Source organism: Myotis daubentonii, chromosome 16 (genome assembly GCF_963259705.1).
Source record: "Myotis daubentonii chromosome 16, mMyoDau2.1, whole genome shotgun sequence".
Lineage (NCBI taxonomy): Eukaryota > Metazoa > Chordata > Mammalia > Chiroptera > Vespertilionidae > Myotis > Myotis daubentonii.
This window is the reverse complement of record NC_081855.1, coordinates 12,276,226-12,299,816: the sequence shown is the minus strand read 5'-3', so window position 1 is coordinate 12,299,816 and position 23,591 is coordinate 12,276,226. Positions and strand designations below refer to the sequence as shown.

The 23,591-nt window shown below is 46.7% G+C and overlaps 1 protein-coding gene across 2 annotated transcripts; it reads left to right on the top strand.

The window, feature by feature from the left end:
- The first annotated feature begins 1,042 nt into the window (after nucleotides 1-1,042).
- On the top strand, nucleotides 1,043-22,215 carry TRIM16 (tripartite motif containing 16). 2 transcript variants are annotated; one of them, XM_059668574.1, is made up of 6 exons: nucleotides 1,043-1,618; nucleotides 7,463-7,558; nucleotides 10,686-10,919; nucleotides 14,194-14,359; nucleotides 14,822-14,917; nucleotides 18,783-22,215. In XM_059668574.1, the coding sequence occupies exons 1-6, from the start codon at nucleotides 1,133-1,135 to the stop codon at nucleotides 19,364-19,366; spliced, it is 1,662 nt and encodes a 553-aa protein (XP_059524557.1). In that variant the 5' UTR covers nucleotides 1,043-1,132; the 3' UTR covers nucleotides 19,367-22,215. The 2 variants fall into 2 exon arrangements, with proteins under 2 accessions (XP_059524557.1, XP_059524558.1); XM_059668575.1 differs by lacking the exon at nucleotides 1,043-1,618 and having other exon boundaries at nucleotides 7,465-7,558; nucleotides 10,652-10,919.
- The last annotated feature ends 1,376 nt before the right edge of the window (nucleotides 22,216-23,591 follow it).

Here is a 23,591-nt window from a genome sequence, read left to right as displayed (position 1 = left end):
CTCTCTGAAGCCTCAAGGCGCCTTACCTCATCCTGAGCTCCAAATGCCAAATATATAATTTTCCTTTTCTGTCTCTGAAACTTTCACGTATGTGGGGTGTCTGGTTCTCCCAGGTATGCAGGGTTCCCATACATATGTATGGAATTAAATTTGGTTATTTTCTCTTGTTAATCTGTCGCATGTTTATTTTTGAATATTAGACCAGCTGGAAGAACCTAGAAGGGTAGAGGAAAATTTCTTCCTCCCCCACAGGTTTCTGCCTGAATCAGTGTTTTCCAAATAGCTATCCTTTTTTATCTCAGACAAACACTGGTTGCTTCTCAGTTTGGTCTTTTCTTTTCAGATTAACAAAACCAGCCAATCCGTGTATTTTATTATGGCAGCCTAAGCAAATTTATACAGCGTATCTGGGAACAGACACCTTCTTAAGTGGGCAAAAGGGCTATTTCTTGGCATACACCCCTCTCCAGGACCATAGGGCAGGATGGGAGGTTTGTCTGAATGGAGCTCCTCCCTGACCCCCCTGATCCACACTAAATACCCACCTGAACTGAAATGTGCAAGAAGATGATGTGGTAAAGGTCGGATGTCAGATGCAGAAGCATGGATCTTGTTCCTGGTTGCCTGTGAGAGGAGAATGGATGACTGTGTCTGCCTTAAGCCTGAAGTCCTTGCATTTTGGATTTCTTTAAAAAACAAAAACCAAAAAAATGTAGCCTGCAAAACTATGTCAAGCAACACAGGCTTCTTACAACAGAGCTCAGGGATATCTAGTCCTTTCCGGAGCAGCCACAGATACACATGCTCTTTGGCTTAGCCTATGGGAACAAATGATTCACATGAGAATTGAAATTTTGGACCAGACCCAAGGAGGGGCCTGTGCCTGTGGGAAGGCACCCTGAGCGGCTGTCCTGAGTGTGAGTAATCTAGCTGCTGTGACGCCACCCCAGCTGGCCGCTGTCCAAGCACTGAGCGGAGTAATGACTAGCCCAGCTTCCTCTGGGAGGGAGGAAACAGTTAAGATCTTGCAGCAGCTGCAATCACCTGGGCGTGGCTCTCTTGTCTGACTTTGGCTTCAAGGATCCTGGGCCCAGGAGCAGAAGCAGGAAAGCTCTGCCGCAGTGCTTTCCAGATGGCTGAGTTGGACCTGATGGCCCCAGGGCCGCTGCCGGGGATCGCAGCTCACTCCCTGGTCACTCTCAGCCCAGACTCTGGGTCAGCCAGCCCAGCAGAAGAGGACAAGGGCTCCCTGGAGAGCCCCCAGGGAGAGTTGGAGGGGCTGGGCGCTGGCTCCCAGGATGGTGGCGGTGGTGAGGAGGAGATCCTATGTGACTTCTGCCTGGGGGCCCGGAGGGTGAAGGCGGTGAAGTCCTGCCTGACCTGCATGCTGAACTACTGTGAGGAGCACCTGAGGCCGCACCAGGAGAACAGCAAGCTGCACAGCCACCAGCTGACGGAGCCGGTGAAGGACCGGGACCTGCCCACCTGTCCTACCCACCACAGCCCGCTGGTCGCCTTCTGCCGCCCGGATCGCCAGTGCATCTGCCAGGAGTGTGGCCAGGACCAGCACAGGGGCCATGCCTCAGTCTCCCTGAATGTTGCCCGCAGGGACAAGGAGGCAAGTGCCAGGGTCCACTTGGGAGAGGGAGGTGGGGAGGTGCTGTGCCCGGGAGGGGCTAAGCCACACTGCAGCTCTCAGGGTGCTCACTTCACTTCCGAGCTCTGGGTTCTCCTGAGAAGGACATTACCCCAGTAGCCGGCAGCACCCAGTGGCAGTATCTATTTCATTTGGCTTTGGAAACTGAAATAGGTCGCTCTGCCCCCATAGAAGTCCTGCTGCCTCTGTTCTGGCTCTGCCTGTGGCTCTCTCCTCATGCTGGCTTGTTTCCTGCTGTTTTTCACGCGGCTGACGTCATTGCTACATGTTTGGATGTGGGGTGCAGAAGCTGTGGGGCTTGGGGCAGAGATGGTCCCTTTTGCCTAGGTCTCTGTGGCAGTCAATGAAATGTAAAGCTTGGCATAAATTCAAGAAAAAAGCATCAAACCTTTCCCCTAATTTCTCTTCTTCCCTCTCCCCCAAACAGGAGACCAGTAGAAAGTGCCCCCCTAGAGGTACCCAGGGTGAAATTCAAGAGCTTGAAAAGGGCTAAGATAACATAGAGTTGGAAACTTACCTCCAGGCACAATGTCAAGGACGCTTGACTCTGGGAAAATACAAGTTCCTTATCAGATAGAGGAATCAGGAGAGATAGAAACACCATACTCATAACCTGTAATTGTATTCACATCAGATAGGGAAACTGTTTCTAGAACAACTAGCCCTAAAGCTGAGAGCCTAGAGTTCTTGGGAATGGATTTAGCAAATTTGTGTACTTTGTTTCTCAGCCTTGCACTTCCCAGTGAGGAAGTGCAGTTGCTTTTGTCCCACATTTCCTTGTATTTGCTGGTGGTTTCTGCTCTGCTCACTGCTCACAGGGCAGGCCCATCTTGTCAGTCAGGAGGCTTCTGGGAAGGGTAGTTTACTTGTTAGGCCCTTCCCCCTGCCCTTTCTTAGGCATAGATCCCATTAGTGTTAGTGGGAATTGTTTTTGAAAAGCCTGTAGCCCAGATGCCAGTGAGTCTCCGTTTCCAACTCTGGGAGCCACTCGACAGTGGTTTCTAGAGTTTCCAGTGTCAGGGAAACTCCCTATTTTCATAACCATGAACAGGCTCTGCATGAACAGATAGTCAGGTCAAAGGGAAAAGCTCATATAACTGAGGAAATTAGTCTCTACTGAGCACTGCTACGTGCTGACTGCTCTCCGTGGATTTTCCCATCCAGTCCTCAGATAACTCTATGAGGTGGCGATCTTTTGTCTCCACATTAGTCTAAACTCGCACAGATGACTAAGTCATGGAGAGAGGAGTGAAAGCTCCTGGGAGCCACCCCACTGAAGGAGCCCAAGGGAAGGACCCCAAGATCACAATATGACAACCTGGCTTTATTTTGTACTAACAACCTACCACACATATAGCAGAAATAGTAAGACAAAGTGCACTGCTTTTTCCTTTGGGCATATGTCTGGATTTCTTTACACTTTACTGGCAAAGTGGTGTGTGTACATGTTGAAAAGCAGTCTCCACCAAACACTGCAATAGGTTATACAAGAAGGTTCCACCCCCATCCTGCATCTCCATCTCCCTCCCTGGAGGCAAACGCCACCATCTACACTTCCTTCTGTTTTCTTTTTTAAATTTAACTGAAAAAATTTTTAAATCCTCACCTGAGGATATTTTTTTCCATTGCTTTTCAGAGAGAGCGGAAGTGAAGGAGGGAAATAGAGAGAGAGAGACAGACAGACAGACAGACGGACAGAACTCAAACATCAATGTGAGACATGTCCATTGGTTGCTACTGGCTGACTCCCTCACGCACCCCAGTGGGGGACTTGGAGCAAACCTACAACCCAGGTGTGTGCCCTTGACTGGACAGTGTGTGGGCCAGTGCACTAACCACTGAACACACCAGCTAGGCCCCTTCTGTTTTCTTTAAGGAATGTTCTAAGCCTGTAGCAGCATAGACAAAATATGCTTTTTAAATGTAGTGTACACTGATGCATCACAGAGACTTAGGGTAACTGCAATTCTGAGCAAAAAGTTGTGTAGAGCATGTGTGGATCCCCAAATTTAGACACCCTAAGGCAGTGGTTCTCAACCTTCCTAAAGCTTCGACCCTTTAATACAGTTCCTCATGTTGTGGTGACCCCCAACCATAAAATTATTTTCGTTGCTACTTCATAACTGTAATTTTGCTACTGTTATGAATCATAATGTAAATATCTGATATGCAGGTTGTATTTTCATTGTTCGCGACCCACAGGTTGAGAACCGCTGCAAGGGAACTGGTAGGATAAAGTAAAGACAGCTGGGTAGGGGTTCTAGGGAAGGTTTTAGAGCTTAAAAGCAATCATGGTGTTCAACGGTGCGACAGCCCCAGACCCCAGATTTTTGGCGATGGCCCCAATTCACAGGCTCGGCTTTCTGGTCCGCCTAACAGAGTTCTTGTCCTGCCCACCCTGGGTCCTTGTTTTCAGCTCACATAGTCAGTTTACTCTGTAAGTGGCAGCCACGCTCTAGATGGCTTTGCCAAATCTTAGGAGCCAAAAGGTTTCCTGCGAGGGGCCCAAGGTACTAGCCCAGAAGACACAGTACCTCAAAGAGGCTGCAACTGCCAGTAGGATTATTTTGAAAGTTTTATTAGACAAAATTAAATTCCCTTCAGCTGGCCCAAACCTGCTGGCATCACACGCTGAAGGTCACTTTGGATCGTGTTAAGGGCTAATTACTCAAGCAAGCATGTTGTGCATAGAAAACTGTAAACAGCATGGTCAGCCATGAGGACACAAAGTAGCCGAAATCCGGCATCAGCGCAGAGCAACTTACACCCCAGTTAACCAAGGGAGCCCTTTCGGAAGCTCCCACAGCCTTTAGCTATCCCAGGGGACAAGCGCCGAGTTTGGGGAGTTCTGGGTGTTCTTTGATTACTTGTTCTATTCTGCTAGCCTCTTCCTCATGGGGACCTCAGCGCTTCCCTTTGCTTCAAACCAGCTTCCCAAGGCCCCTTCACTTCTAAGAGCCTCTGGTCTTACCTCCTCTCCTGCCTGCCCATCTCAGGGGAGCTGTGCAGCGAGCTGTGCTAGGTGCATGCATGGGAAAGTGTGCACTCTCTCTGACTGCTGTCCTGTTTGTTCTGCCCCAGGAAATGCACAAGGTTCTTTCCTGTTTTTCCTCAAGTTTATCACTTATTATGGAGTGCTTCCTCTGGGCAGTGTCCTCATGACTGACCATGCTATTTACCCTGTCTGTCCTTAGGAACAGGAAGCCAAGGCACATTCTGTGGCTCCCCGGAATGCCAAAGGGCTGGGCAACACAGCTGCCACGCGATCGAAGAGGGCGTGGTCGTGGCGCTGAGGTCAGGGCAGGCAGGGTTCTTGAGGGAGGGAAGGGTGATATGGGCCCTGACTCAGATCTCGAATTCCATTAGTGACGGGCCATCGCACTCAACCTCAGTACTGGTTCCAGGAGCTCAGGACTGTGTGCTGCCCGCAGACACAGCCTCCGTGTGGAACAGGAGCCCAGTTTCTGAGAGCCCCCATATCAGTGCATCTCTGGGAAGCAGTGGGCCAGCATCGCTCACAGCCTGTTTGCTGGCATCTGGGAGGCAGTGAGCGAAGGCCTCTCAGGAAAAGAATTTCTCCTAGAAACTTTGAGGAGTGCCTTGGACTCAGTCTTATGTCACTTGTTTTTCTAAACATTCCACCAGGCTGCATGGTATGTCTTTCAAGAGCAGGGAGGATGTCTTATTTCACTGGGCTGGCATGTGGCCGGTTCTGACCAATGACTGAGGAGTGAAGTCAGGTGGGAACCAAATGCAAACACTCCCGAAGGACCAGCATCCTGTGGTGGGAAGTACCAAGGAACGACCACCATCTGGAATGTTCTGCTCTTTTCTCGTGCTCTCTGCTTTTTCAAGTTGCATCTCTAATCTGGTTCCTGGCCACAGAGCTCTGGGTGGCCACCTTCTCCCTGTAGATAGAAACGAGGACAATTCTGTGACATAGTCCTGTGGCCCCACACCAGAGGGATACGAAATGACTTGATGAAGGTTGTACAGGCAGCAACCAGGTCTCCAGACCCCAGATACGGTGCCTTTTGCACATTTGTCATTGCCCTGCTGAAGCAGGCAGGACTCTGTGCCCTTCAACACTGGGCTGTCTCCGCCAGTGACACTGCTGTCCTGCTCGGGCGCCCTGGCCTGAGATGTGTATGGCTGGCATCGTAGGAAACCCTGAAGCCAGAGTCTGAGCCACCCCATCATTTTCCAGGAGGAGGAACAACTGGAGATACTGGTTTCTCAAAGTGACCCCACCTTTTGTGGTAAACAGGAGTGACTTCTCTTGGGGTGACTCACTCAGAGAGGTCACCATTAGGTTCATAGGAGCCTTTTTCTCCTTTTATGGTGGTTTGCAGAAGTGAGAGAAGTGCATCCCTGGAGACTCTCTGGGGTCTCCCTGTGGCTCTGGCTCATGCTGGGGCTCACTGCTTCACCACATTCTCACATTGCCAGGGTGTTCTGTTGTATCTGCGTCTACTTTTAAACAGCAGCTCATGTTTCTTCCCCTCCTCTGGGAAAGGTCGTTGTGTAAACCTTTTAGACCAGCAATCGCCAACCGGTGGTCCACGGACCACTGGTGGTCTATGAGGTCTGAAAGGTTGGCGACAGCTGTTTCAAACAGATCAAGATTCCACAATTGCCCCCAAATAGACCGGATCCCCTCCCCCATCCGCACTCCTGGGCATCAGGTTTCAGGTCTCAGGAGTGGGAGGGAGGTCACTGGGGTTCCCTGGGCTCCAAGTCAGCGCCCCAGAGCTGAGCAAGCAGTACTTGCCTGCCAAGGCTCCCTCACTGGGAGGCCTGGGTATCCCCCAGGTTTCAGTGGGAGAAAGGAGAGGCACTTCATTTGTAGCCTCTGAGTCCTATTAGGGCACAATGACTCATGGCTTTGAATGCAGACAACCTATTAAAAGCAAGTACAGCTGAAGCTATTCTTTTTTCTTTTTTGCTGTCTCATGCCCTTGTGGAAGCAGGAAAGTGAGAGGGCCTTGAAAGTTTTCAAAGGCTTATGTTTCATCCCTTGGCACATTTTGTGGCAGAAAGTGCTTAGGGTGTCCCAGGAGATGAAGCTGGGCCGTGGGGTCAAACCGAGGTTCCCAGGCGGGCACTTGCCTCGCTGGTTCACTATACCTGCCTCCAGGAGTGAACAAGAATGCGTGGTGGAAAGCAGCTGTGGCAGCAACAATACTAAGGATACTGACAAAGGTGACAGCATCCCTGGCATTGATGCAGCCTTTACAATGCTCCAGCTACTGTGCAAAGTTCTTATTAGCACCGGCTACCTCATTTGACTCTCACAGGAACCCTGCAAATTAGGACTTCACAGGTGAAGAAATGGAGGTCCCGAGGTGTTAAGTAGATTTTTTTCAAAGTCTTAGCTGCCGAGTAGAAAGCCTGGGGCCCCCTCCATCAGCTCCAAGCCCATGCTCCTTGTTAGGTTATTCTGGCCTAGGTCAGATGGCCTGGACTCAACGCCATAGTTCACCTTTCATGTTATCATCTGTAAAATGGAGATAATGACCTTAACCTAATATGGGTGTGGTCAGGTTGATATGAGGTAATCTGTACAACTGCTGAAAATAATGACAAGCCTGCACCATGTATGTGCTCCCCATATGATAGCCAATCCGTGCTGCACACAGATGACCCTGGGCACCTCCATTTAGGGTGCTTTGGGCTGACTTTGAGAGCAGCTTCCGAGGTCAAACTCTCCTTTCCATGAAAGTAGGTGGAGAGTGCTATTGCTCCTGGGACCTTCTGTGTGCGTTGGACTCCTTCTTACTTAATGCTGTCCTTTTCTTTTCTTAGGCTGAGCTTCGGAGCACCCAGCTAGACCTGGAGCGGAAACTCAAGTTGAATGAAAATGCCATTGCCAGGCTCCAAGCCAATCATAAATCCGTTTTGGTAAGGCTGGACTGGGTCACCTGTCAGGCTTCAGTACACATCTGGATGCAGCTGCAGGCTCAGCTAGGCCCATCAGGGTTGTAGAACATGGGGCTGCAGGCCCCGGGACTCTTTGGGGTCTCTCAGCAAATGAGAATGATAGGAACAGATGCAGTCAGCTACACCGCTGAGTGGCAACCTTGCTGTTGGGATTTTCTATGAAATTAGTTTAAGGCTCAAACTTGGCAAGTGAGTTACTTTTTCATAATCTAGAGTAAAAGCAAGACTAGTCCTGTAATTAATTACATTTGTATATTCTTTCTTGAGCAGGAGAAAAGGGTGTGGGGGATTGCAGGGGGTGTTTAGATAGAGCTCCAGGAATTATACATACTCTTTGCTTCTCCACCTGCATGTGTGTCACTAGTCCCATGTCTTGGCAGACAGAAAAGAGAGTTGAAAACTGCTGGATTAGTGGATGGTAGTAGTTAAGGTCAATGGTGTGCAGGCTACTTAGTGTTAGTCTCTCTGGTTTTATGGCCACTTTGCATATAAACTGTATGTAGACCCAAACAGTCCCACAAATGTTTCTCATTAGTGGCAAACCAATAACCACTACTCAGAAGAGAACTCAATACCTACCCTGTGGCAGTGAATCAGCAGCAGCATCTTTGTATAACAAGAATTATTTTATCCCATCCATCTATCCATCTACTCATCCATTCATCCATCCACTCATCCATCCATCCATCCATCCATCCATCCATCCATCCATCCACACATCCACTCACCCATCCATTAACTCATCCATGCATACCTCCCTCCATCTACCTACACATATGTAATACATGTATTCATTTTAACTTAATTTCCTCCTCCTTAGTGTTTACAACTAACTAGCTCCTGAAGGGTAAACACCTCTTTCTTACCCACATAATCAAATGAAAACAAGAAAAACAATTGCCCATTTGAAGCCTTATGAACCTTCAGAGATTGTTGATTTCCAGGCTTGGCATAATCTGGGCAATCACACAGAGCACCTTGCCTTTTTCTGAAATGTTCTTTCATTTTCAGACACGTAGATCCCTACCCAGCTCTCTTCCTAATTGCATGGTAACTGGGAGAGGTAGTTATCACCAGGTCACCATGTACAAGGGACATGGAGACAGAGATATGATAAGACTTGCCTGGGGCCTCCAGACTGATGGAACAGGTGAACCTGGGACTGTTGCTCCCTTGGCCTAAGAATGAGTCAGTACACTGGCAGACATGTGCACCATCCTCTTTACACCATCACCTTTGGCACTTTGATGTTTGTGGCCCCTCCTTTCCATCATCTTTATTTGTCATCCTTTGGGCAGTAAATTAAATCCTTCACACATTCCATTTACATGCAAGGAAGAAGTAGTTCTCCAAGGGAACGTTTAGGAGTGAGAGGCTACACATAATAGCGGAAGAACGAATCCACCAGCATCATTTGAGGCCTCCTGTCTACAGCTCCTCCTCAGGAGGACCCCTCTAGGGAGAGGGGATTTGGACCCTGAAGTTGTCTTTAGTTTTATGCCTCTGAGCTTCATTCAATCATGCTTCTATGAGGAACCTACATGTCATCATTATAGGGAGTAAGTGGATTCCTCTCCTTTCCCACAACATCCCAGGCCAAACCAACCTTGTCTTGCTAAGGCAACAGGAAAGCAAACATCTGGCCAGAAGGACTGAAAATTATGGACTCTCTTCCTGAAGAAGAATCAGAAACCAGCCGTGTACAGCTCAAGAGTGACCCAGCTTGTTAGCACCAACAGAAATTTCTTTTTTTCCTGTTCATGTAGTTATTCCCTTCTTTTCCTCATAATAACCCCTTGCCCTCATCCTGTAATTGGGACACTGTTTGGGTTTCTGCCGGAATTGGTGTTCTCTGAGCTGCATTTCTTTTTAATTCCAAATAAGTGCTTGTTGCCTCTGAGGAAAGAGTGAAAATAGGAAATATATAAAATGAAGTCACTTTCACAAAGCTGATAACATTATTAACATTATGTAGGCTGAGGCATGAGGCAAGGCTCTAATCTTATCCTAACTATCCTGGGAACTTAAACTTTCTGAACTTTCCAGTCCTGTGTCAATGCCTGGATCCCCATCTGCATACACCAGACCTCCAGGAACCCCAATTACCTCCTGAAGGGCTCACATACCCAGGCCACCTGATATCCAAGTGACATTCATTATACAGACCACTGGATGTGACCAGATCTCCTGGGACCCATCTCCTAGGTTACTTGGCATCCAGCACCCAGACCACCTAGAATCTAGTTCTAGGGCTAGGAGTGTAGGGCTCATTATTCATGAGAATGCAATGTTTTTACTATATTTTAAGAAATCTTAACTAGAGTGAAAAAGAACCTTTTACTAGAAGAACTGAAGGCACCAGTACTTAAGAAGTACCAAAGAGAAGCGGAAACCATCCACAACTTGGATGGATATTGTAAATGTGAGACTGACTGAAGGAAGGCATTTATAAGGTGTTCACCTGTGAAAGGTGGATGGATGGATGTCCCACATGCACAGTGCCATGTGACAGCTTTCACTCTGAGTTTGTTTATCTGTTATTTGAATGTGGCGCTCACTCTGCAGCAAACACACCCTAAGCATTTCATGCCTGGCAGGATGCCATAAACTTACTTATGCTTTTGGCACTGATGGCCTCAGTGGGCTGTTTAAACAGATATAACAAAATGCTAAGAAAGCTAACTCATGCTACAGATTTGTACAAAGATGCCAAAATAATAGTTTAACTACAATAAATACAACTATAAAGTACACTGAACTCTTGAGTTACCCTGGTAGAGAAATTGATTTCAGAACTTTGAATAGCAGCCCAACTGTCAGAGCCAGAAGGCGTCCGGCACACGTACAATTCATGCTCTCATCCAGTGGATGAGAGCCTAAGTGAATGACGGGTACACAAGTCCTTTTACATGCTGAGGAGTATCTCTTTTCATAACCCAGGGTTCATATGAGAATAAAGCCCCCTTTTACAATAGAAAATTGTTCCTTAATCTGCTTATCAGGTTTACATTTCGGTGTGTTTAGCTTCGATAACGGTGGACACCTTGCTAACAGGTTCTTCTCTGTGTCCCCCTCCACGCCCGGCCAGGTGTCAGTGTCAGAGGTGAAGATGGTGGCTGAGGGGCAGTTTGGGGAGCTCCTTGCTGCCGTGAGGAAGGCGCAGGCTGATGTGATGCTTTTCCTGGAGGAGAAAGAGCAAGCCGCTCTGAGCCAGGCCAATGGCATCAAGACGCACCTGGAGCACAGCAGCGCAGAGATGGAGAAGAGCAGGCAGGAGCTGGGGAGGATCGCTGCCATCAGCAACACCGTGCTGTTCCTGGAGGTACAGTCTGGGTGGGGACAGAGGTGTCCGCACAGGACCACCAGGAGTGAGCTGGCAGATGTGGGGATGGAGCTGCCCTCTGGTCAGTGGGAGCAAGTGGGGCATAGACGCAGGTCTTGATTCAGCAGAGCACAGGAGAACAGGCAGGGCAGGGGAAACTTCGCAGAGTCAGAAGCTGGAACCAGTCAGGGAAGATGAGTACTGCTCAGAAGAATGATTCAGAGGTTTGAGAAAGCATGTATGCAGGCAGGGAGGTTTGAGAAAGCATGTATGCAGGCAGGGAGGTTTGAGAAAGCATGTATGCAGGCAGGGATGTTTGAGAAAGCATGTATGCAGGCAGGGAGGTTTGAGAAAGCATGTATGCAGGCAGGGAGGTTTGAGAAAGCATGTATGCAGGCAGGGAGGTTTGAGAAAGCATGCATGCAGGCAGAGGTTTGAGAAAGCATGTGTGCAGGCAGGGAGGTTTGAGAAAACATGTATGCAGGCAGAGGTTTGAGAAAGCAGGTATGCAGGCAGGGAGGTTGAGAAAGCATGTATGCAGGCAGGGAGGTTTGAGAAAGCATGTATGCAGGCAGGGAGGTTTGAGAAAGCATGTATGCAGGTAGGGAGGTTTGAGAAAGCATGTATGCAGGCAGGGAGGTTTGAGAAAGCATGCATGCAGGCAGGGAGGTTGAGAAAACATGCATGCAGGCAGAGGTTTGAGAAACCATGTATGCAGGCAGGGAGGTTTGAGAAAGTATGTATGCAGGCAGAGGTTTGAGAAAGCATGTATGCAGGCAGAGGTCTGAGAAAGCATGTATGCAGGCAGAGGTTTGAGAAAGCATGTATGCAGGCAGAGGTCTGAGAAAGCATGTATGCAGGCAGAGGTTTGAGAAAGCATGTATGCAGGCAGGGATGTTTGAGAAAGCATGCATGCAGGCAGGGGGATTTGAGAAAGCATGCATACAGGCAGAGGTTTGAGAAAGCATGTATGCAGGCAGGGAGGTTTGAGAAAACATGTATGCAGGCAGAGGTTTGAGAAAGCAGGTATGCAGGCAGGGAGGTTGAGAAAGCAGGTATGCAGGCAGGGAGGTTTGAGAAAGCATGTATGCAGGCAGAGGTTTGAGAAAGCATGTATGCAGGCAGGGATGTTTGAGAAAGCATGAATGCAGGCAGGGGGGTTTGAGAAAGCATGCATACAGGCAGAGGTTTGAGAAAGCATGTATGCAGGCAGGGAGGTTTGAGAAAACATGTATGCAGGCAGAGGTTTGAGAAAGCAGGTATGCAGGCAGGGAGGTTGAGAAAGCATGTATGCAGTCAGAGGTTTGAGAAAGCATGTATGCAGGCAGGGAGGTTTGAGAAAGCATGCATGCAGGCAGAGGTTTGAGAAAGCATGTATGCAGGCAGAGGTTTGAGAAAGCATGTATGTAGGCAGGGAAGTTTGAGAAAGCATGTATGTAGGCAGGGAAGTTTGAGAAAGCATGTATGCTGGCAGAAGTTTGAGAAAGCATGTATGCAGGCAGAGATTTGAGAAAGCATGTATGTAGGCAGGGAGGTTTGACAAAGCATGATGATTTGGAGGATTAGGTGCTTTCCCAGAGATGGGAGAGGAGGCTGGCCAGGCCTGGCAGGCGCCTGGTTGTGAGAGAACTTTGCTCTTCATCAGGGAATCACAGAAGCGGTGGAGGACTTCAGGTGGAGGAGGGATGAACTGAGAGGAGTGTGCTTTAGGACCACTGTGATGTGGTGAGGCCGGCCTGGCAGGGTGAGGCTGGAGGCCTGTTACATGCGCGGGGATTGAGGAAGGCCCCGTGAGGAGAGACTTTCATTGCAGTGCACAGTATGCAGGGCACAGGCCATTAGAGCTAGACGGAGCCCCTGTGCTATTGCAGAGGAGGAACACTTGGTTGAGCGTAAATTCTGTCATCTTGGATCTGTCACTAAGTAGCTGTGTAGTTTTTAGCAAGCCACTTAACTTCTCTGAGTCCCAAATTCCTCACTTATCAAAGGATCAGGGCAGAGTAAATAATTAGTTCCTTCAGATCCAACATCCCTAAATACAGATAATTTTTCTCTATTGCATTTTTGAAAAATTTCCCTTCTAGTTACAACAAACATAAATGTTTACTGTGTGAAAACCATAAAAATATGAAGGAAAATAATCACCCATACTCACACCACCCAGGCAACCACAGTTAACTTTGTAATGAGTGAGAGAAAGAGAAACAAAGACAAAAATATGGATGGAATGTCTTTTTGTTAGTTCCTTGCTTTCCAATATCAAAACATGAAAAGACTATGAATCAAAATTGATCTTCATGTCACGAGTTTCTCCAAAGAGAATATACACAATTTCTTTTCAGTTTCCTTTTATAGCTTTAACATAAAAACTTCAATATGCACAAAATATCTTAGATAAGTTAACTTACTTACTTTGGGTAAAAATAATTTCCTTTTCCCCAAATTGCTAGCCAGCTGACATGACAACAGCTATTGGATAACCTGTCCTTTCCCTGCTGGCTATTGTTATCATGTGTGGTTCAAAATCTATATACAGTGTTTCGATGTTCTTCTACCTTTCTTTCTATCAGCTCTCTGGTTTGGACTGTTTCTCCTTTCTCACTGATCTATCTTACCGTTTTGGTACAACTGCTTCCATCACTAAGTTTTACGCTGTACCCAGTCTGCTCTTCAATGCTTCAATTACGTTTGAGCTTGGATAATGTGTTACATCTGAAAGCAACATTTCCTGATCATCACATTGTTTTGAAGCATCACTGACTTAATGTGATTATCTCTGTGGAAGCACTTTTCAAACTCCAAATCACAGTACAAGAATGAGCGGGAATCGTGAACTCGGGCAGGGAGAGCAGCCAGCATTCCTGTCTGAGGTCTTATCCCTGCACCACTGAGCGCCATACAGATTCCTCCATTCCCCACTGTGGCTTATGTCCAAATTATTTTTAAAAGTCCTGAGGTTGTGAGCATAGCAGGAATATCATTTCCTTTGGCTGTTGGCATTAAATGTCTTCTTGGCTCCAGTCTGGGCTGTGTATTGGAGCTGCTCATGGGCTTCTAGTACCTCTTGATTTTTAAAAACCCACTTTCCCAGCTTAAAAAATAAATGGTTTCTGTGTTGCTAGCCCCTGAGACTAATGCATGTCTGACATACTTCCTTTGTGAGGTGCACATTGCCATCGACGCATTTTACAGCAGCAAAGGGGGACAGAATGAGGAGAGCAGGCATTTAAGGAAACACAGAAACCAGGGCCACACCGTGCTTCCCTCCCTGCAGGAGTACTGCAAGTTTAAGAACACTGAGGACAGTGCCTTCCCTAGCGTTTACATAGGACTCAAGGACAAGCTCTCGGGCATCCGCAAGGTCATCACGGACTCCACTGTGCACCTAGTCCAGTTGCTGCACAACTATAAGGAAAAGCTCCAGGAGTTCGCAAAGGACGGTGAGAGACTTCCTGTGGGCTGTGGTGTGTGTCTCTCAGAGTGGTTGGTGGGGAAGGTGAGAGAGAGCGCCCGGGGAGGAGGCGAAATCAGCGGGACGTCTCATTTTCAAAGCCATCCTTTGGCCAGACTGTGTTCCTAATGGACAGGTCTTGATTTCATTTTACAATTGAGACCCAGATAAGGTGGGCTAGTCACATCATGCCATTGGCTGACATTTCTATGTCTCTCAGATTGCTAACACCTATGCTTTTAAGTGAAATACAGGCCAGTCTGACATCTTTTTCAGGCTATTTTGCTTCATGAGAGAAATGTGGTCCAGTGAGCATGGTTCTCTGAGACGTGATGAGACTCCAGCCCCATCTCCCTCCAGGAAACCTGGGGAAGGGTGGCTGGGAAGACCTGTTTCTGAGTTCTCCTGAACACTCGGACAGGTGTGCATTCACAACTCTCTGACTTTCTAGAGGAATATGACATCAGAACGCAAGTGTCAGCTGTGGTCGAGCGCAAGTATCGGACCTCAAAACCTGAGCCCAGCACCAGGCAACAGTTCCTCCAATGTAAGTGTGAGCAGCTCTCTTCCTGGTTATTGAGGTCAGTGCCGTGCTCTGCTGAAGCAGGAACGCCTTCTCTCACAGAGGTTTCAGCTTCTTGCAATCTTTGGTCTATCTCTAAATGGTACATTTTGAAAAAATTAATTATAATTGTTTTTAACTTTTCACTTCGAAACAATTTCAAACTTAAAAAAAAAATTGCAAAAAGGGGACAAAGAATTCCTGTGTACTTTTTATCCAGCTTTTCCAAATGTTAACACTTTGCATAACTTCAGTACATTAATCAAAACCAGGGAATAAACATTGTGGCTACAGTGATACTAACTGTTCTATAAAATGTATTCCCGTCTCACCAAGTGTTCTAACCAATGTCCTTTTTTTTAACCTAAAGTCCAATCCAGGATCACAGGTGTTTCCATGCCTCCTTAGACTCTCCCAACCTGGGTCTGGTCCCTCAGTCCTTCTTTGTCTTTCGCGACCTTGGCACTTTTGTACAGCCTTGTTGATACCAAATGGTTCCCCATGAAGTCTGGCTTGGCCAGGATTGCATAACACATTGTCCTGTCATGATGTGGTATTGACCTGCTCTGTTGGCATTATTACAACACTGCACTGCCAATCGACACTTCATGATGGTTAACAAGCCCATGAGGTTTCATCTCCTAGTAGAGGAAGGACTGCATCTGCATGTGAAGGCTCGTTTTGGTGACATGGCTAATTCATCTTTTTGGAACACGCCATTGAACTCTGCTGCTTATTATTTTGGGGGATGTCCCCTGGCTGACCAACTCCTGGGCCCCTTTTTCTCCAGTTATCACATGCAGCTTCAGGTTCTGATGCCTGCCTCCTACTCCTGCCACAGCTCTGACTTTTCCCAGGATCTCTTGGTTTCCACACCGTTTCTATGGTTTATTCTTGCCTTCTCCTGGCAGAAGAACATCTGTATTTTACAAACAGATATGATTAATACAAGAAGCCAAATACCCTTCATTCTTAACATTAAAACAAAAAATGACACATATCCTGTTACAATCTATTTTCTTTTGCATGACAAATATTTTTGTACACCCAATATTAACTATTTCTATGTGAGTGTTGTTATGAACCTTTAACTTTTATAGACTCAGATGTTTCACTTTTCAAAGTCCTGGGGCTCAAATTGTCACCTTGACCAATTGGAGCCACTTGTACGCTGGCCTCTTTCTCTTTTAAACATTGGCATTCTGCCTTCGATATCCTTAGAAGTATCATTGCTTTTAGGGCTATTCCAGGCCTATTCTGGCTTTATTGTCCCAAAACATAGAATCACCTACCCTGCAGGGAGTCCTTCATCCCCTTAAATGAGAGGGAAATCTTTGTTCAATATCTGGATGCCAAGGATTGCCCAAGGAGTTGGTGGTGGGTAAGAGCGATACTGCGGATACTGTCGGGGCCACTTTTAGTAACAGCTGTAGACTATATGCCTTTGATGGTCCTCAGTTTACACTCATTTTTGCCTTTAATTTCCTGCACTGCTGTGTCCTTTCTTCCAGGATGTAGTCTCATTGACTACTAAGAATTCCTCTTACCAAAGGAATTGGGAAAGCTCCGAGTTAAACTGAGAACTTTTTAAGTTAATGGATTTTAAAATAGCCTTTAATATGTGCATTCATTTGGCAAGTATATACTGCGCATCTTCTCTGAGCTAGAATCCCAGGAGAGAGCCCCACATAAAATGTGCCTCTTACAGATAAGAAGGAGAACGAGCATGAAACAAAAACATTATTACACATTGTGATGAGCACCATGAAGTTTAAAAAAGCCAGAGTGCTCAGTGATGGGAGTGATTCGGAACAGGGAGTCACAGGGAGCCTCTTTAAGGACAGGAATCTCAGCCGCAACCTGAAAGGATCAGTAGGAATCCCCAGACCCGGCTGGGGCAGCAATGACATCATGGAAGGAATGGCCTGTGCTAAAGTCCTTAAGGGGGTTCAGTATTAGGTGGGTCTGAGATCAGTGGAGAGGGCAGTTGACAAGGCTAGAGACACAGTCAAGGACTCATCATGCAGGGCCAGGTAGGTGAGGGCAAGGGGTCACTGCTTTATCCTAAGACAATGATGGCGAACCTATGACACACGTGTCAGAGGTGACACGCGAACTCATTTTTTTGGTTGATTTTTCTTTGTTAAATGGCATTTAAATATATAAAATAAATATCAAAAATGTAAGTCTTTGTTTTACTATGGTTGCAAATCTCAAAATATTTCTATATGTGACACGGCACTAGAGTTAAGTTAGGGTTTTTCAAAATGCTGACACGCCGAGCTCAAAAGGTTCACCATCACTGTCCTAAGAGCAAGGGGCACCACCCAAGGGCTATAAGCTGGGGGACATGATTCACCTTGACCTACATCCTGAAACAAACACTGCGGCTCCATCCTGGGGAAGATATGAGAGGCAGGGGCATGGGAGAGCAATATGACCAGCAAGGAGCCTGTAGTCCTAGTCTGGGCAAGATCCATGGAGGGTGTGTGTGAAGCAGTGCCCTGGAGAGAAGTGGGTGGCATCTACAGAGTTTGCTGATGCCTGTGTGTGTGAGGAGGGCCAAAGTGGGTGTGAGGATGAGAGCAAAAGAAATGTTGCAAATAACTTTAGTGAGATTTGAGCAACTGGGTGCATGGAGGTGCTATCATTTTCTGGGACTGGGAAGAGATGTGTGGGGATTGTTTAAGAGTTCACCAGGCTAAATATTGGTCAGATATTAACTCACCCCCCCACCCCCCCACCCCCACACAAATAATGGATAAAATGTGCCAACACTCGGTAGAATTGTGCCTGGTTTTCAGCACATATTTGTTGAAAGAATTAATAAGTGAATCTATGGAGTTTATTTCTTGATTCAATTCAGCAAATAATAAAGGAAATGCCAAGCAATTTGAGCTTCAGAAAGAAAGGAAGTGGAGTGACTTATTGAAAAGGATCTGGGACCACTTCCAAAATGTGTGTGCATAAGTTTCTCAAACAAGCAGTTCTCTGAGACACCAGCTGGGTGAGCTATAATTTAATTCAATTCTGACACTATCTACCCGGAGATGGTGTCAGATCCCACCGGCTAAGGACTCAGTCCCATGAAATTGCTCCTACCCCACTTCAGATGCTGTTCACAAATAATAGGTTACCCACAACTTCTATACAATTTGGCTACAAATTGTAGGGTCCCATGGTTGGATTAATTTGCTATAGCAGCTCACAGATCTGTTTATTATAGGACATGATAGTGGACATAGGTGTACAGCCAGGTGAAGAGCTACAGATGGTGAGGTCTGGGAGCGTCCGGAGCTCAGGAGCTTCTGTCCCATGGAGTTGGGGTGCATCACCTTCCAGGGTGGCTATGTTTACCCACATGGAAGCTCTTCATCTACTAATGGGATTTTTAAATGGAGCTTCCTCATGTAGGCACGATCAAGTCACTCCATTTCCTGCCCCGCTCCCTTCTTTGGAGAAGTGGGGGCGGTACTGAAAATTCCAACCTTCTAATCATGGCTTGGTCTCTGCCCCATCCAGGAGCCATCCAGAGGCCCACTCCGGTCACCTCATTAGAACAAAAGTCAGTCCTATCACCCAGGAAACTGCAAGGGTTTCAGGAGCTCTGTGCCGGCAAGGGGTGGGGACAGGGACCAAGCATGTACTTCTTATTATAAATCACAATATCACATTGTATTCCATTTTCTGGTTTGCTAACCACAGGGCAGCAACTTTCTTCCAGGGTTCAGAGCAGCCTGGGTAAGCAGAACAGAGAGATGGGTGTATTCTCATACTCCGGAGGATGGTCAGGTTTGAGGTGTTCTATTGGCTTTCTGACCTACTCTCCCTGACTTCCCTATCTCCTCAGATGCCTGTGATATCACGTTTGACCCTGACACGGCACACAGGTATCTCCGGCTGCAGGAGGACAACCGCAAAGTCACCAACACTACACCCTGGGAGCATCCCTACCCAGACCTCCCCAGCAGGTTCCTGCACTGGCGGCAGGTGCTGTCCCAGCAGAGCCTGTACCTGCACAGGTACTACTTCGAGATCGAGATCTCTGGGGCAGGAACCTACGTCGGCCTGACCTGCAAAGGCATTGACCGGAAAGGGGAGGAGCGCAACAGCTGTATTTCAGGAAACAACTTCTCCTGGAGCCTGCACTGGAACGGGAAGGAGTTCTCGGCCTGGCACAGCGACACGGAGACCCCTCTCAAAGCCGGCCCTTTCCGGAGGCTGGGCATCTACATCAACTTCCCGGGAGGGATGCTCTCCTTCTATGGAGTGGAGCCCGATGCCATGACTCTGGTTCACAGGTTTGACTGCAACTTTTCGGAGCCAGTCTACCCAGCCTTCTGGCTTTCCAAGAAGGAAGACACCATCCGCATTGTGGATCTGGGAGAGGAGCCTGAGAAGCCGGCACAGGCCTCAGTGGAGGCTGCTCCTTAGATGCTGGATCCACATTCCAAACTGTTTGCTAACCGCTGGGCAGCAGCTTGCCCTCCGGGGGCAGAAATCCCTGCCAGGGGTAGCTGGCTTGAGAAATATGTGGGTCTGTGAATGAGGACAAGAGTCGCTGGCTTCCCCCTTCTGCTCTATGCTGTGCTGGTCTTCGAGTTTGTAGTCATATTCATATCATTTTGAGTGATACTTGAGTCTCCAATCTTTGAGTGACATCCTCCTGTCTGCTCAGGTGAACGGCACATTGTATCTATAACTGGTAACCAGGAATCTTAAGGGAGATAAAAAAAAAAAAAATCACAGAATAATCGCAATAAATTGCTAACTTTATCATGCATTTCCTGGGTCCCAGACACTGTTTTGAGTGCTTCCTGTGCATCAACCCAGGGGCTCTCATATTCCAATCCCATGGGTGGTGGGTGGATGCTCATATCAGCCCCAATTTGAAGATGGGAAAACTATGGTCCAGGGGGGATAGTTAACTTGCTCAAGGTCACTGCGGTCACAGGGTGAGTAGGTGACAGAGCTGGGGTTCAGACTTGAAGGGATGACATTAAACTTTTAACCACTATACCATGCTGCCTTCCTCACTAGATCATGGGTGTTGTGTATAAGGGAATAAACTACATGATGACCTGTTTACATGGCAACAGAGCATCCTAAACCCTCCTCTCAGAGTTTGCAAATCTCTCTGCAGCCCCCACCTCTGACGGGACTCTAGCTGTGCTGTAGCAGACGGCTCACTCGTGCGTTTTGGGGACAGCAAGGGTGATAAGAAGTGTTAGTGTATCCAAGTCTAAGACCCCCATGACTCTGGGCAAGGGTCTCATTCCTCTCTTCTGAAGTCACCTGGAGTATGTGGACTTGTGATTTCTCTTTCAAAGGACAGTTCTTCACATATTTAAGGGCGGCTCTCACAACACATCCTCCCAGGAAATTCTCCACACTGTATTCCTCACTTTTCTTGTTTTTACATTTTATTTCCCATTTTCCTTCATGGTTTCCAGGTCTTTCACTCCCCTAGCCATTTCACCCTCCTTTCCACAGATGTGGAAATCCATAAGATTTATGGCGAACATTTACATTTTTTTATTTAGGCAAATGACAAACTATTTTTAAATGAGTTTCTGAGAATATAACTGAAAGTCCCTGTAGAAAATGTAACTTCTGGTTCTGTGTCAAAGCAAACGTGTTCACCCAGCTGCTGATCCCCTGGGAAAGAGGTAGGTGAGAAAAGAAAACAAAAATGTGATATTGTGATTTATAATAAGAAATACGTACTTGGTCTCTGCCACCCCCCCCCCGCCCCGCCCCTGTTCCTGTCACAGAGCTCCTGAAACCCTTGTAATTTCCTAAGTAATAAGAGCGCTAAGAGCATCTCTTGTTCTATATGTCTTGCCTTTGAGCAGTCTGATGCTCCTATCTGGAGAGTACATTATTACAGCATCACTTGACTTGTTTCCAGAGACCCTGTATTATTTGTATCTGAGAATATATATGGTGTAGGATTTGGCATCTTTACTGAATTCTTTACATTTGAATTCTATCGAATTATTTTTTTACTTGAATTTTAAATTTCATTACGTTATTGCTGCTTGCTGAGATGGTTTTGATTAATGACTCTATTTCCAATATATTAGCTCTCCTTCCTAGCCTGAAGTCACCTGTACAATTGTTGCTATACTTTTCTTCTTAAGTCTTGATTTTGTTGATACCTACATTGTTTAGGGTAGGGCCAAATACAGAATTTTGCAGCACGCAGTCAACACTCTTTGGTTTTAATTACTCAGTAAGTTATGCATCGGTAGAACTTTTGCCCCTTTATCCGCTGGACCCAAAGAAGACCCCTTTTCAGTGGCAGAGATCAAGTGAAGCATTCCTTGCTGCGTCTCTATGTCTGCAGTCCTTGCTGCTCCTGTCTAGCTATGCTTTCAAAAGAGAAAATGAGATCTGCTTGGCCTGCTATAATTGTATTGAGCCCCTGTGGGCTGGTGGTGCTTGTCACTTCTCTAACTGCTCAGAAAATATTTAATAAACCATTTAAGAATTCTGCTGTGGGCTAACATCATTTACTAGCCTGTTGTTTCCAGAATTTAACTTATTTTTCTTTTTAAAAATCAAAACGATTTTCCTGTTCCCAATTCTCCTTAATTTCTCAAAGAATAAAGCCTAGTGTTTAGTCACATTGACAAGATGTGTTTGTCATGAGTTATAAACTGTTTAGACCAGAATACTTGGCTCAGATGAAAGGAACCCTTTGGGTGTCTCCTTACCTGTTGTGAACTTTGTTCCCTCTCAGCTCCTTTCATCTGTTCTCAGTTCTAAAACTTTTCTTCTTGATATAAAAGATCAAAGCAAAATTGAGAGTTGGGGATATTTGCTTTCTTTCTGTCATTGCTTCAACTGATAAAGCTTTTTTTATTCTTTTTCTTGGCTCCCAAACTGAAAATTGCCTAAAACACACAAATAATTTTTTTGAAAGAAAATAAAGGCCTATTTTAAATTCTCTGTCATTTCCCCAACTGTGTGTGTTATTCTTCTGTATTTACCCACCTTTATTTCCTCTCATTATGTAGACTCATTCTGGAAAGAAAAACAAACAAAAACTGAACTCATCAAGAGCACTTTTGGTGCCAGGTTATTTATTTCCATCACCAGATCACTTGTGACTGGAAAGTCAGAATGCGATTTTAGCCACTACATAAATGTATTCTATGTCAACTCTTTTTTAAAAAATTATTTTTTTATTTTTAATTACAGTTGCCATACAATATTATAATAGTTTCAGGTGCACAACCCAGTGATTAGACATTACATAACTTACAAAATGATCATCCCAATAAATGTATTTCCCATCTGACATAATACGTAGTTATTACAATATTATTGGCTACATCCCATGACTATTCTGTAACTATCAATTTGTACTTCTTAATCCCTTCACTTTTTTCACCCATCTCCAAAACTCCTACCCATTTGGCAACTATCAAAATGTTCTCTGGCCCTAACCGGTTTGGCTCAGTGGATAGAGTGTTGGCCTGCAGACTAAAGGGTCCCAGGTTCGATTCCAGTCAAGGGCATGTACTTTGGTTGCAGGCACATCCCCAGTAGGGGGTGTGCAGGAGGCAGCTGATCAATGTTTCTCTCTCATCGATGTTTCTAACTCTCTATCCCTCTCCCTTCCTCTCTGTAAAAAATCAATAAAATATATTTTAAAAAAATGTTCTCTGTATCTATGAGTCTGTTTCTGTTCTACTTGTTTGTTAATTTTGTTTTTTAGATTCCACATATAGGTGAAATTTATATATATATATATATATATATATATATATATATATATATATATATATATTCTTTTTTATAAGTTTAGTAATGTTGCTTTTAAAAAAATATATGTTTATTGATTTCAGAGAGGAAGGAAGAGGGAGAGAGAAATAGAAACATCAATGATGAGAAAGAATCATTGATCGGCTGCCTCATGCAAGCCCCTGACTTGGGATCGAGGCCACAGCCCAGGTATGTGCCCTTGACCAGAATCGAAACTGGAGCCTTTCAGTTTGCAGGCCAATGTTCTACCCACTGAGCAAAACCGGCTGGGGAAATTCATGCACTGGGTGTGTGTGGGGGGGGAGTGTTCCTCAGCCCAGCCTGCCCCCTCTCACATACTGGGAGCCCTCAGGCGTTGACCCCCATCACCCTCCAATCGCAGGATTGGCCCCTTGCCCAGGCCTGACGCCTCTGGCCTAGGCATCCGGCCCGGGCAGCGGGGACCTGCAGTGGCAGCGGGGGGTGCCGCGATCACGCAGGCTCCGCCCCTGCCCCTGCAGGACGCCTCTGGCTGAGGCGTCCCGCCCAGGCAGCGGGGACCCACAGCTGCAGTGGCCCCGTGATCATGGGCTCCGCTTTAGGCCCAGGCAAGGGACCCCTAGCTCCTGGGACTGCCAGCTTCCACCATGACCAGCTCCCATCGCTGGCTCCACCCCTACGTCCTGCTATCACTGGCCAGGGAGGAAAAGGCACCTGATTCTCCGATCATGGCTGGGGGGCAGGGCAAAGGCGGCCCCAGGGCCGCCTTTGCCCTGCCCCCCAGCTCTTAGCTCCCCCCTGGGTTTCCAATCACTGTCAGTGGCAGGGGGCTTCTTCCTGCTTTCCCTTTCGCCTCCCTGCATTGTGCCTACATATGCAAATTAACCGCCATCTTGTTGGCAGTTAA

Coding starts and splice junctions, on each gene's coding strand:
- TRIM16 (XM_059668574.1), top strand. CDS start 1,133: ATGGCTGAGTTGGACCTGATGGCCCCAGGGCCGCTGCCGGGGATCGCA. Junction 7,559..10,685: donor CCAATCATAAATCCGTTTTG/GTAAGGCTGGAC, acceptor ACGCCCGGCCAG/GTGTCAGTGTCAGAGGTGAA. Junction 14,360..14,821: donor CCAGGAGTTCGCAAAGGACG/GTGAGAGACTTC, acceptor CTGACTTTCTAG/AGGAATATGACATCAGAACG.